Source organism: Ceratotherium simum, chromosome 28 (assembly GCF_057802395.1).
Source record: "Ceratotherium simum simum isolate JZ-2026a chromosome 28, ASM5780239v1, whole genome shotgun sequence".
In the NCBI taxonomy this organism is placed as follows: domain Eukaryota; kingdom Metazoa; phylum Chordata; class Mammalia; order Perissodactyla; family Rhinocerotidae; genus Ceratotherium; species Ceratotherium simum.
The window spans coordinates 17116499-17131054 of record NC_141927.1 but is presented as its reverse complement, the minus strand read 5'-3'; the positions used below and the strand labels follow the sequence as shown (position 1 = coordinate 17131054).

Sequence of the window (14556 nt, the reverse complement as noted above, 5' to 3'; positions counted from 1 at the left end):
TGAGGACAGGAGAGATGGTCAGAAAGGAGGAGACGGCAAAAACCCTGGCAGAATAAGACAAAAAAGCAGGAAGATCATTTGGTGCTCTTTTAACAGACTGCAGAAAAATGTGTTTATCAAAAAAGTCTTTCTTGACAGATCATGGCAGATGATTTCATTTCAACCCTATCCCTACTGGTCCATAAAGTATAAACAAAATTTTTAAAATTATCAGCTATTAGAGTGCTCACATACATGGAAACTGAATATGTTGTATTGGTGAAGTTCACATTCATCTAACAATAGGCCCTACCCAGGAGCAAAGACCAAAGGGCTGGGGTAAAGCATCTCTTCCAGAGCGCTCTCACTCTTAGAAGGTTTGTTTCTTGTGGGAGCATGTCCTTCGTCTTTGGTCTTAGGGTAGAGGTAAATAAGAAACTCTAAAAATGGGCTAAGGGAATACCAGGGAAAGAACTAAGTCATCTCACGTCATAAAATAACACACAATATTAAAAAAACTTTTTTCTACAAGAAGCACCATCCACCAGCCATTTCTAATGAATTAATCTCAATTGTCATACGTCAAACACTTCATTGGGAAAAAGCACAGTATCTGATACTGAAATAGAAATAGGTTTTGTAGTAACCATTTATTTCCTGCGTCTTAAAAAAAATAGGTGAATCTCATCTTCCTTGAAATACACATTAAATACATTAAATGTTCCCCAGTAATAAATTGATCCAGTAATAAATTGAATATAATAAATTGAGTAATGTAACATAAATTGAATAATGTACTGATTTCAAATAAAATAAATTGAATAATGTAAGGTAATAATTTCAAAGTACCAGGGTACCATTTAAAATTCTGAAAGAGGACACTTAACAACTAACGATCCTTTCAGTCTTAGAGAACGAAAACTGTTAGTTTGAATGTTTGTGAAAGAAATTTAGTTTTTAACAGTGAAAACTCCTCTCCATTTTCATCCATTAATGGTCACCATTAAACAAAAACGTTAAGTTTTTGTTTATGATCATAGGCCCAATGATAATTGAAATTTAACTTGAATAGAATTATAAATTCTGCCCACTTCATTAAACCTTGATTTAAATAAGACTAATGAGGGGCCGGCATGGGGGGGCAAGCGGTTAAGTGTGAGCACTCCGCTGCGGCGGCCCGGGGTTCGCTGGTTCGGATCGTGGGCGAGCACCAACACACCGCTTGGCAAGCTATGCTGTGGCGGCGTCCCATATAAAGTAGAGGAAGATGGGCATGGATGTTAGCCTAGGGCCAAGTCTTCCTCGGCAAAAAGAGGAGGGTTGGCAGATGTTAGCTCAGGGCCGATCTTCCTCACAAAAAAATAAATAAATAAATAAGACTAATGATAATGTGATATTAACTCACAGGTACACCAAAAACAAGACAAAAACAAAAACACACTTTCGTGATATTTTGTTCCACATACTAGTGAACAAATTAATACATCATTTTTTTTCTACAGGAAAACTGAAGACTTTAATAACAAACCCTCCAAGGTCAAAATGAATACAGGTATGCTGTCTCCATTAGTTTTAAACTCTTTAGCCTTGCTCTCTAAAAATCATCTTGGCCCTAAATCATTAGTTTAGCCCTCTGCTGATCCTAAATGTGATGCTGAGTTTCTGATTAGATAGCCTAAATTCATTACTTGATTTCTTTGTCTTTGTGCTCCAATCTTATAGCTATCAAAAGTAGAGTTGTCTGTTTTGCTGTCTACTCTTACTCCTTTTTTCTGTAATCATATCTTGAAATTAACTCCTATAAACCCTAGGAAGACGTAGCATGTCATTTGATGTATACATTTGAAATGTCTCACTTAAAATAGGCTAAATTCATAGGCAAGTTGCTCTAGTAGAAAATAGTAAAATTCCCCATTCTGTAAATACTTTATGTTGACAAAGTCAGCAGATTGAGTGCCAGAGCTTCATACAAAATCAGCTTAATTAATTCATAGACACAATACACATAAAGTTATAAGCATTATATTTTTAGATGTGAGAACAATATCTCCAAATAGCTTGACACTGATGTCTCTGAATTCTGAACTGTATACAGATGAATAATAAAAGTGTTTGTGATACATGCTATGTACATATGAAATTTTTTTCCATAGTAGAAATGTTTTAGCTCATTTTTTCACCTTTTTCCCCCCTGAAATTTTTGTATTCAGTATTGAATAATTCTGGACAACAACTTTATCACTGAAATTTTGTAACGTGTTTAAAGAATACTGTTTCCTATCCACAAGCGATCACTGGGAAGTCGTGTTAGCCAGTCACCCCATGGCAAAGGAGAGAGGATGGTCCAAGATATTTTCTCACATCAAGCTGGTTGTCTTTTTGCTGTCTCTTGTTATCAAAGTGCCTCGAAGGAGGGTTGGCAACCACTAGTTAAGAACCAGTATCTAATCCCGAGATCAAGTGTAGAGACATGCCCCGCTCCCCGTGATTCTGCGGCTGCCCCTTAGCAGAAGCCTGCTCTAACTGACCTCAGAGAACTCTAGGTCAGCTGGCCCCTGGCAATGCAGTCAACTTGTAGGTGTGTAGAGCAACAGACAAGGCAAGGTTATTGGAGACAATCAAAAGATACAAGGAAGGCTTAGAAATCAAGAGAAGTTATAACCCTGGAAATGAACCAAGTAAAGGCATTTGAACAATGGAGATGTGAGAGTCAGATATGGAAAATGAAAGAAGAAATATTATTAGGCAAAGGAGATTGGAGAAAGCAAATAGAATAGAGAGCCCGCAGCCGAACGAGGACAAGTCATGTTGTGAAACTGCAGTCCTTCCAGGAGAATGTCCACATGTGGAAGTTATATTGACTAATTGTTCTGAGGCATCTTCTCAACTCAAGTTGAACATAACTTCCCAATATCCTGCATTTTGTGGAGTGCTGATTTTCCTATTTATTATAACCCTATTATGACAGAGGTAAAATATGTGATTATACTAAATATATCATATTCATGTACAATGCATTCAATAATTAATCTTTCTAGTCATAGAATTGAATCCCTAATGGCTAAGTAGGCAAATAGAAATTTGTAAATTTGTTTAGGTAGGTCTCTGGGGTACTTGAGCCAAGTTACTGCTCTAGCAGCATGAATATAACCCTCTAAAGCATCCTCTCATTTAAAGGAATGAGGTTGGCTCTATATAGAATAGTAATTGGCATAGTTATTTGGCTTGTATGGGTGAATTTACACATATATATGCATATAAAATATGATATTCAGATTTACACATACAAAATTGATTAGAAGTGACTGGAACACTGTTTAAAATTCCAATGTAATACTATAATGTTGCTATAAAAACATACTGTTTAAAAATATATATATAAATATTGCTGTAGGAAGTTGAAGACAGCATTGTCTTATATCTACAAAATGAAGTAGAAATTAGTTCCTAAGTATCTAATAAATAAAATTGGTTTTCATTATCTACCGGCCAATCATTAAGGATATATATCACTGTTTGAATGTCCATGTGTCAGTCACTAAGGTTAAAAAAGATTACTTTACATCAGCTTTTTGTTTTTAGTCAAATACATAATAAATAAGCCAAGGGAAATGTGATTCATTTTTCATCCTAAAATATCTAAAATACAGACATGCAATATTTCCACTCTTAGAATTTGTGACCCATTATTTTCTAAGGCGATTTTAGCTGTGGAAGAGAATAAAGAGAGAAAGACACAGAATAATTCATTGAATGTGATTTACCCATATGAATGTTTTCCAGCCGCAGAAACAGCTTCCACGAGTCTTGCAGCTGAGTGGAAGAGTGTGCAGGTCATTAAAGAGTGTGCAGGTGAGAGTAGCATTAGGATTCTTCAGGATGACCTAAAGTATGCAAGATAGCATCCTCATTTTGAGATCTTAAAAATATCTTCAAGAAATAGCAGAAAGTATCAACACGTAAATAAGTAGAAACAGAATATAATAGATTTCTCTGTTCCAGCAAGTTCACGAATGCCTCAACTTTTCAAATTAAGCTTTTCATTAAATTTTAATAAAGGCAGATTCTCTATTCATTTTATCAAAGTCTTAGAGTGACTTAGAATACAGAAATTATTTAACCCAGAGGTTCCCACACTTTCTTGGTTTACAGTGCCAAGATATCTTAGTAAATTTTCACCATGCTCTCAAGCCAAAAGAAATACCTAACAGTTCTATTTATTAAGTAGTTAGGTGCAAACAACTTAACAAGTATTTATGTTCCATCAACTCAGAAGCAATTTGAAAAAATAATACACTTAAACTGAAAAAATAATCGCTTTATTTCATTCATTATAACCACAGTTACTTACTACGGGAATGTGTGTGCTTATTGGGCACTGCAAAACGTCTCAGAACTTGGAAGTAGATTGTACATCACCACCCCCATTTACTGATCCAAAATTGTTTTCACAGGGTACTGGCTTTTTGTTACAGCAATCACCAAAAACTCAGCTTTTTAAAGACGTGACATCATTTAAAGGAAGATAGTATAATCTATTATGTTGAAATTGGGAACTACCTCAGGCTAGTACTTCACGCAGTGTCTGATAGATATCACTGTGTTTTCCTCAAAAATGTGAACTTTCCCCCCAAACCTTTGTGAATCCACTGAGGTAGCCTGGGGCGCCTCAGCACATAGTTTGGGAACCATGGGTTTAACCAGTGTTGCTGGATCTCCTCATTCTGAAATTTTCCCTTTTTGTCTCTGTTCTTGTTTTCACATGTGCAGAATTAAAAGAACTAGAAAATAAAATCTCTTAGAGAGCCACCAGTATACACTTTCAACACCCTTGACTACACAACCCTTTTAGACCATCAATAGCTACTATATAGGGCATATCCAACAACATTACCTCCATTTTATCAGAAACACTCATCCCTTGATGCTATTTTCAGTTTGCAGAGTTTGCTAAAATCCTACTGGTACCCCTCTTGAGGATATCTTTAGTTGTATGTTTCTACCATTTATGTCTTTGTATATTTGATCTCTGATTTATAGTCTTTGATTATTTGACTTACTTTCTTATGTTGTTTCATTTTTCTGTTTTAGTTATTATCTGCATCAGGAAATTGCTATTTTAAACATATATTTAAGAAATTATATTTTGATATGAGAACTATTCTGCTTGTGATTTTACCAATACTTAATTCAAATTAAACTTCCAACTACTCTTAAATTCCCTCACGTCCAATAAACAAAGTGGATACTTTTCCTTAAGAAATAAAGAAAAAGAAAAAAATAATAACATGTGGCAATATATAATGATTATGTTATCATATTAGTGGTTATATTATTTGTCTTTCTTGTTATGACTTTCAAAAAGGATTAAATTTAAGTTGTTTTGGTTCCAGGGGAATGAGCAAAACTATTTATTGCACATTCCATACACAAAGGAATGTGGGAATGGAATTGGAATCTGTTCGTAAATAGAACATTAACCATCCAATTTTAGAAGTTTTATTACTCTAAACTTCTCCTATCACATTAAAATAGCTGATGCATTTTCACTTATTTTGCTTCGTGTTGTGATTTGCATAAGTGTAAATATCTAGATCATCACATCCATATTGTTTAAAAGTATAAAAACTAATTTTTTTAAACTTGGTCATTTCAATACTGTACATATCAATATTGTCTTTGATTTCAATTAGGATAATTATTTCCGTAACTAATAGCTATGGGAAGACATAGAATTTCCATAATGCTGTGTGTTTCTTTATGAATCCTATATATGAAATATATCACGCTTATATTAGTTAATAACTTTTACTTCAAGTGGTGCTTCAAGCTATCTTCAGGAATCATAATAGCCAGAATACAGTAAAACCTAAATGATGGATACAAAAGTATATTATACCATAGCTCTTAATCCTGAAATGTAAGTTACCCATAACTCTAAAAGCTAGTTACATTGCTTATAAATTTAATAGTTGAATTTAAATGGTATGAACAAAGTTGAATTCTACACTTGTGTTTTCATTCACAAAAAATCATAAAATGTTAAGTATAAAATCTGATTTTTTACTAAAGCATTGGCATCTATTTCTAAAACAGACCCCTGGTTTTTTGTTTCGTTTTGTTTGTTTTAGTTTGGGGTGGGTGTGAAACTTGCAGATGTATTCCACCGTTACTAATTCTGACTGTTCATCTTTCTCATGGATGTCTGGCACATTTCACTTAAAATGCATGATAATGCATGTGCTTTCTCCTTTGCTGTGGCCTCTGCTATGTCATTTTTTTGCTTCCAGATAGCGGTGGGTGTGCTCGCAAACGTGCCGCCATGTCTGTTACATTAACATCTGTGAAGAGAGTTCAGAGTTCTCCAAACCTATTGGCTGCAGGTATAATATCGCTAACTCACAGAATGTCACACTTGACCGGCTTTATCTGACCTTTATCTCTCTCCAGAATTATCTTGTTTGGATGATGAGAGGAGCTGTAAATACCTTTCTAATGCCCCACGAGTTCTTATTTTTCTTGCCTCTAGAATAGCGCCTACCCCTTCTGACTGTTTTTGTTCTAAAAATAAAAAAGCCAAAGGAAACTGATATCTTGTAGAAAACATTTTAAAAATCTAATTAAAAACAACAGTCACTTGCCAAAAATGTGTTGAGTAACTGCAAGTGTTAACAGCTATTTAAGTTTTTGTATCTCATGAACTAAAGGAATATAATATTTAATTAAGATAGCTCATAGATGCTATTGTTGTTTTTACCTAAAAACTGTCGGGCAGTGGGGGCACAGTGGGTCAGGAAGAGGGATTTGCAAGAAACTGAATCTTTATTAATTTGCTTCTTTGCCAAATGTTGCAAACAGAATCACAGAATATTAGTTTTGAAAGAGACCTTAAACCTTCCTTTAATCCAATTAGCAAAGACCCTTCTAATATATATTTTTAAACATCTAGGTCCAATTAAGATTAACATGCACCCACAGGTATAAACATACTCCAGAAATTTATTGGGAGTGTGATATTTCAGCCTCAACTGAGGTGGGTCTCTTTATAATAAATGTCTGTCATGATTTCAACCGCAGTGTCTCCAGACCCTGAAATATATCCATACCTTTTGGTGACCGGTTGGTTGGTTGGTTGGTTTGATTGTTGGTTGGTTAGTTGGAGGTTCCTTGTTTTTTTATTTATAATATTTATGGGTCTTGGAGCAGAAGTGGAAAGGGGATGGAGAGTGTTTAAATAATTTTAATTTTTCACTGTGCAAATCAGTGTCTTTACCTCACATATATTTAGTAGTTAGTTAAATACTCAGGATGTCTTTGGCTTTAAAGCCGCTTGATCCTAAACTACACAGCTTTATTGAGGAAAGAACAAGCTTCCAAGTGGAGAATTCCACTCCTGCCCACCACCTCCAATCCACAAATGGATTTCAATGTCCAAGTTTAAATGCCGGGCCAGGTGGTTTCATAATATATTAAGTTAAAAAAATGCAAGTATGATCTCAGTTTGGTTAAAAAAAATCTCTCTATATATGTATTTGTACATTTTTGCTCATGAGTGTACGACCAGGAAAAATGTTAGAAAAACTACAAATGTGTTTACATTGGATATCTGAGGGAAATGAGAATGAAAGAAATTACAAAATACATAAAATAAAGTCCAGGGCCGTCACGTAATTGGAATGCCTGTACTGTGAATATCATTGACATTTCAACCAAGCAAAATTCTAGCTCAAGCTACTCAGATGTGGACCATTGATGCGCTAGCGAATGTGATACTGATTCAATAATGTCAAATTGTTATTATTTATAAAAGTAACCACTAAAGGAATAATATTAGATTGAACTAGAGATGGCCATTTTGGAGAGTCAAAATTAGAATATCAGCAATTTCGTATCACTCAACTTAATAGAAAATATTTAACGCTTCAGAATCAAAATAATAGAAAAGATTTAATACTTTAGGAATATGAAATAATCTTCATCAATAATAATACGTACTGGCTCTGGACCATTTTAAATTTTATATCACTAGGAGTAAGATTTCTCGTGAACAAGGTCCCTTGAATTTTGGATTTAATTGTTACATTAAAAATAGATCTCTTTTGTATTAATTAGACACATAAGGTATGATCCCTTTTTCAAAGAAGTTTTAATTACATTTTGAAGAAAGAAATCAGCCTCTTTTTATGCCTAATCACATTATATGGTTGCCTTCATAGGAATTTATTTGACACAGTGTCTTTTTGTGAATCAAAAGAGGATTAATAAATATTTATTACATTAGATATTGTTAAAATGGAACAGCCTTTAAGTAAAAGACTACCTCCACACAAGGTTCTAAGCCTCCCTCTCTCCACCCTCAGATCAGAAAGTCAGTGTGAGCTGCTAGTCATCAGCTATTTGTCCCCTAAATGAGTCCTCCTCTTTTCCTTTTACCAGAAGTGAAGTCCCACTGGACAATTCATAGCACACAGTGATGTTTTCAGCCTAAGCTAGAACACATCAATGACTGTAGAGACACAACTAGCCTTTTTGAAGTACATTTATTTTACCAAAAACACTTGGCCGTCTAAGGTAGCATTGATAAGGGTGGTATGACCTGGTGACCAGACGGCTGTGCCAAGAGACAGGGTCCTGCCAACACCACCTACATGTTTTCCACCCTTAGGAAAATTCGTCTGTTAGTACCTCAAGTTTCCTTTCCCAAAAAAGAAAAGATTTGTTTGTCATTTTCCTACCTCTCTGAGAATTTAATCATTTCCCAAACTCACAAGGATTTGTCAGAATTAAAGGAAGGTAAATGAAGAAAATAAATGAACAGTCTTATCACAGTACTTAGAAACACAGTAGGCAGTCAATTAGTTGACTTGAATTTAACTAATATATTTAAATTAATTCTTAAAAAAATTTGAGCCCTCTAAAGAAAGGAGCTATAAGAATTAAAATCATCATGATTTTCAAGAGAAGTATAGTTTATATGTCCAATATAGCATATCAGCTAAAAGGAATTTAAATAGAACCTCAGAATAAGAGATTATGATGTAACAGGTACCACAAACACAGCTACATAAAAATCATAATGTTGAAATCATAAAGTTGGAAAGGACCTCTGAAGCATCCAGTCCAATCCTGACACGGATCCGGGAATGCCTTGACAGCTTCTCTGACAGGTGTCCACCACCTCTGCCTGGACACAGGGAGTGCTCACTGTACTAGTGAAGCGTGAGTAGAGTTCTTAATTCTCAAAGACCCTACTTATACTCACATGCAAAACTACCAGAGAACAATAAATCTGTCCCATTTACTCATTATTAAATTTTCAGAGAGGCAATGACCATCTACTGAAGAATACTAGAAATTAAGGGCTCTGATGGCCAGAATTCTAGCTCTGTTTTTTCACAAGTGAATGATCATGAATAGTGTTCAAGATATTGGGCAAAACCATTTCCCCTATGCATCTGCCATGTCGTTTACTTTTTCAACCTTTTTTTTCTTTTTTAACCTATGTTCTCTTCATTCAACATGATCCAGGATGCTTTCATGCTTTCTGGTACCTGCTCCAAACCACATGTATCCTCCCTTTCCTAAGCTTTCCTGAAAGGGATGAAATAAAAGCAAGGCTATGATGAACAGTATCCATGTGGGAACACATTTATCTTTCAGTGCCTCCAAAGCACTATAATAACATAGCAAATCAGGACTGGGTGTTTTTAAAATATCTATGATTGGATTTATTTTAAAGAAATTGAAATATTGTACACTTGAATATCCTTAAAAGACCACCTATTTAAAAGTAGACTTTAATCATTAACATAAGAAGCTTCATTAAAATATGACTTCATCCTGAAGTTTTAATCCATGGCCATCTTTATCCTTTCTCCTTTCTTGTAATTTCTACACACTTATATTTACTATGTTAAGCAGAGTTTTTCAGTAGACGTCACCATTATTAATATCTCATATTTCCTATAGCATAGATTCGTTTGGGAATGCCTGGGCCCAGTAGGGAGGGAGCGAGGAAGCCCCTAGCTGAGCCTAGAGTGACCATCCTCTGATTCTTGCACCTAATGTTTATCCCACTCAACAGTCCCATAATCTCCAATGTGGTCACCAGTGAGAAGAAGCAGAACTGGCCCTGTACAAACTGTCAATTACAGGACGTTTATTTCAAGTGTCCTTCACCTCTTCCACCTCCAAGCATCTGGCTCCTGTCACCTCCATCCCCAACACATACCCACACCCTTCTTTATGAGCTCAGTTTTATTAAACCAAGAGTAAAATAAACTCCCTATTAATAATAATTATTATTAATGCTGCTTTCCTTTTCATTGCCATTGCCCCAAGTCCCAAAACTTGTTCCTTGTCCACAAACAGTATGTGGCACCCGGGTGGTTATTCAATCTCTCTCCTTCAGTGCCCCAAAGCAGAATTCTAATGATTGCTCTGTATTGCTAAACTATGTCTGTTTTCTTTATAAAATCCTCATCATCATTTAAGTGATTGACAAGTTCAATCATTTCTGCTTCCATCAAATCCTAGAAGTGGAGTCTAGTAAACATTTCACATATGACTCTTCAAAGTCATTTTTACTTATGGTACTCATTTTATTACTCTGATTTTGAATTCATTGGAGATAAAATCCATACTAAATTAGCAATTATAAAGATTGAAGATTTGTTAGTCTTCTCTAACTCACCTGAGCTGCAGTCATCCTAATGTACTCTGTGCTGAATCACATTTATTTTTCTTCCTTTGATTTGGAAAGAATCTATATCAAATATTTTATCTAAAAATCAAAGTATTGCATTCATCAACTCATTTTTTTAATCATTTCAAAATCACGTGTTTAGATTTCAAAATAACTATTCCTTAAGCATTAGAAAGAAAACTGAGTCCTTCTTACATGCACATTCATATTCTATTAGGTACTGAAATAACAGCAATTAAGTAATGGTCTTGGGGAACTTATATAAGGAATCCAGGACCTGGACAGAAGGTCTGGCTGAATGACCCCCCAAAGTCTTTTCCAAAGTCAAGGCTTTATGATTCTAGGTGAAGTTGACTATCCGGTATAATAGAACCAAGCAATACAAATTGATTACCTCAAACGGGCATAAGTTATAGAAGATTCTTGAATGTATAATTCTAATAAAACTGATGGTAAATATCTTGTTGATCCCCTTTCCAAATGCATTGTCAAAAGCAATTTATTAGTACTGAAATTGATTTTCCACAGCTTACTGCAAGACAATGGAATATATTGTAATAGCTCTTTCATATTTGAATATAAAATGACTTTTAAATGGCAATAAGGAGAAAATTCAAAGTCTAGAGAATGATTTGAAAGTATCACATAACATGGCAGGCACATTTACACTTTCTTGAAGTTAAAAAAAAGCAAACTACAAAAAATTGATCTCTGTCAAACACAGGAATTAAATACGATCAGTAACACCAGGGCATTAAAAGCTAAGGATATGTGGTTTGATTTAATGCTTGGAGAAAGTTTCATTGTTTACAAACCAGATACCTTTTGACCCTTTAATTTAATATTTAGACATTCATATGTCCAGTTTGGGCAATAATAAGATAAAATTACATGGTTATAACATGATTGAGGGGAAAAATCAGTGTTTGATACACAAAGATTAATTATATATTATAGTCAATGAGTGATATTCTAATTGAAGTAAAAATAAATGCATTGTAAAATTAAAAAAATAATAGTGGATTTGATGTACTCAGAGTTTAGAACTGAGATAACATTTGCAAAAAAAAAAATGCATGTGTTTCTTTGCCAAATGATTTTTACTAGATTGTTAATTTCTTTTACCCTGGTATTAATTTCAACATTTCTTTTTCTTTTAGGGCGTGATTCTCAGTCACCAGACTCAGGTACAGAAAAGCTATTCTAAATAACCATTACATTTGTTGTGTTTTTTTTAACATATTCAAAGCCACATTGTTGACCTCACAGCAAACTTAAATTGCATATACAGTTATGCGTATTAAATTAAATTACATTTTGAAAAGGAAAACTTCAATTTTGGAAATAAAAATAAATTTTATAAAAAAAATGTTAAAAGTGAATGTAGATATTTTTGTATCCAATTTGTTTTCCCTTAATAAAAGCTTGGAGATCTTACAATGATCGAAATCAAGAGACACTGAACGGAGATGCTACATATTCCTCTCTTGCAGCAAAAGGGTTTAGAAGCGTTCGACCAAACCTACAAGAAAAAAAATCACCAACTCAGGTAATCCTACACATTCTTGTCTACCATGTCATTTCAAAGCGTGGTATTAGACCACTGCTTTAGACTCTCTTTTCTAATAACATGCATATTCTGATACATGTTTTATTATTAATATATTTTTGCTTTTGTATTTGTATTGGTTGCCAGACTTGTATTTACAACATGGAAAGAGAAGTTTTAAGTTCAAAACACTTTTGTTTAATCTGATTCAGCTCGTAAAAGTAGGTCAGCTTCTAACAGTGTTTAGGATATATTCTAATTCTTAAAAAGCTGTGAGCTGATGATTTAGATTTCAAAGTTATGAGGTCAGCAATACATTATTTACTCGATAAATATGAATTATGCAACTGCTCATTATAGTGACTAAAGGAGCTCTGTGTTGGAGATATTAGTAAAGTTGTGCCACAAATATGAACAATGTTATAGAAACAATGACTAAATGTGCCATATATATGTATACATACCTTAAGATCTTAAAATATGCCAAGAGAACATATGTTCACTTTTAACATAATTTCCCACAATGTAGATGGAGACAAACTTTGTAATGTATTCTCTATAAAAACTATTTTCCTCCAGAGGGCAACTATTGAAAATAAATTAAAATGCATTCTAAACAGAATAAAAATGATCATTCAATCTAGGCAACAAAATGTGTAGCATAATAAGAGGGTATGACATTGCTTTACTTTCTTTAAAGGTAGAGTTAACACTGGTTTCTTGAATGACTAACTCTGACTTTCTCTCTGTTTTTCCTTCAACATTATTTCTTTCTCCGGATGCTCTTGGCAATACAGGCACCCCTTTCAACACCTAGAAAAGAGAGCTTTTGTAGTTTCTTGGTAACCAATCACACAAAGGGTGACATTTTAGACCAATTAGTAACTAACACACAAATTCCCTCCTATACAGAGTACTTTACTAACAAAAAGCCTCTTCAGGGAACTATGTATTCTAATGAAGACTCCAGCCAGACAATTGTATATTCTGAAGAATCTAACACAACTGTGTCGTATACACAAAAAATTACTAATCCACAGCCAGCTTCAAGCACTGGTTCCCCACCAAATGCTGATACCAGTACCCCATTTCTACAAGAGGATTACATGCAAGATTCTCAAACTCGGAGAATTTCTACATTGAAACTAATCCATAACCAAGACCTAGGAAGTGGCATCCCCTTTAATACTCCACAGTTCTCCAAATCTGTTGACGTACCATCATTTCCCAAAAAGCCTTGCTCACCTCCCCCTAACCCAGTGCCTGAGATACACACAGCATCTCTTTCCATTCAGATAGCTCCCCCTTCAGGACACGATCCTGAAAGCCACAAACAGCTACCTGAGCTTTCTCCAGAGACTACAAAGATACCTCTTCAGCAAGAGAGACAAAAATCTGCAGTTGCTGCGGCCTCTCAGTCCTCAGACTGCCGGGTGGTACATTACACTTTCCAATCTCTTCTTACAGGCGTACTGTAGAGACGCTAACGCCTTTAGTTTGGGCTTCTTATATAACCTAATGCTTTGTTAGCTTCTAAGCAGGAAGGAAAAGGAGAAAGAAACCATCTTCCTATTAAAACCCTACTAAATTCATCAATAAATTTCTAGGTATCTTTTAATTAAAAAAAATATATATATATATATATATACACACATACACACAGATCTTTTATCCAGAAATCATGTTCTAAAAGTTTCCTCCTTCTAGGTATTTATTAGAAATCATCAGTGGTTGATTATCACTTAAGAGTCTGCCCACTACTTCAGTGCTCAAAGTACTTTTAAGTTTTAAAGAAATATTTTTCATTCCAGACCTTTTAGTACCTAGATTTACCTTATTTACATGTATAAAATCTCTTAAAATAATTGTCAATTATAATTCTCTTTGGCAGGAAACATTTATCTTAATTCAGCTAGCATTTATTTCTTTGTAGCTCAATATTCATTTTCACTGAAACTTGATCAATTTCTACCCTTTAAAATTTATCATTTCAGAAAGTATATTAATCAATCTTTAATACTCAGACTTTTAAAAAGTAAATCTTTATTTCCCTATATGTACAATTCTTTCATAGCATCATTCTGCTGACATTTATTAATTTATTTGGAAGAGAAATGTGGCTCTCTTCACTGCTTCTCCACAAAATGATATAGTGTTAAGAGCATAAGCTTTAAGGATAAACTGCTGATTTCAATCCAAGCTCCATCACTGGCTATATGTGAGGCAACCATCTTAACTTCTGTGTGAGTCTGAACAAAGAAATGAGAATATTAATTAATCCTTAATTCATAGGTTGTGATAAGACTAGGGAGATAGTAGAGGT

At 34.3% G+C, this 14556-nt stretch overlaps 1 protein-coding gene across 17 annotated transcripts in view; it reads left to right on the top strand.

The window, feature by feature from the left end:
• The window catches only part of SORBS2 (sorbin and SH3 domain containing 2), a 221056-nt gene that overhangs the window by 116432 nt on the left and 90068 nt on the right, over positions 1-14556 (top strand). For 6 of the 17 annotated variants that reach the window (XM_014786268.2, XM_014786267.2, XM_014786275.2 and 3 more), the window contains exons 3-6: positions 1482-1531; positions 6270-6362; positions 11845-11871; positions 12109-12233. In XM_014786268.2, the coding sequence (XP_014641754.1) occupies positions 1522-1531; positions 6270-6362; positions 11845-11871; positions 12109-12233 (255 nt within the window). In that variant the 5' untranslated portion in view covers positions 1482-1521. Of the gene's footprint in view, positions 1-1481; positions 1532-6202; positions 6363-11844; positions 11872-12108; positions 12234-13030; positions 13670-14556 lie in introns of those variants that run through there. The other 11 variants (XM_087418377.1, XM_014786270.2, XM_087418382.1 and 8 more) reach the window with 7 other exon arrangements.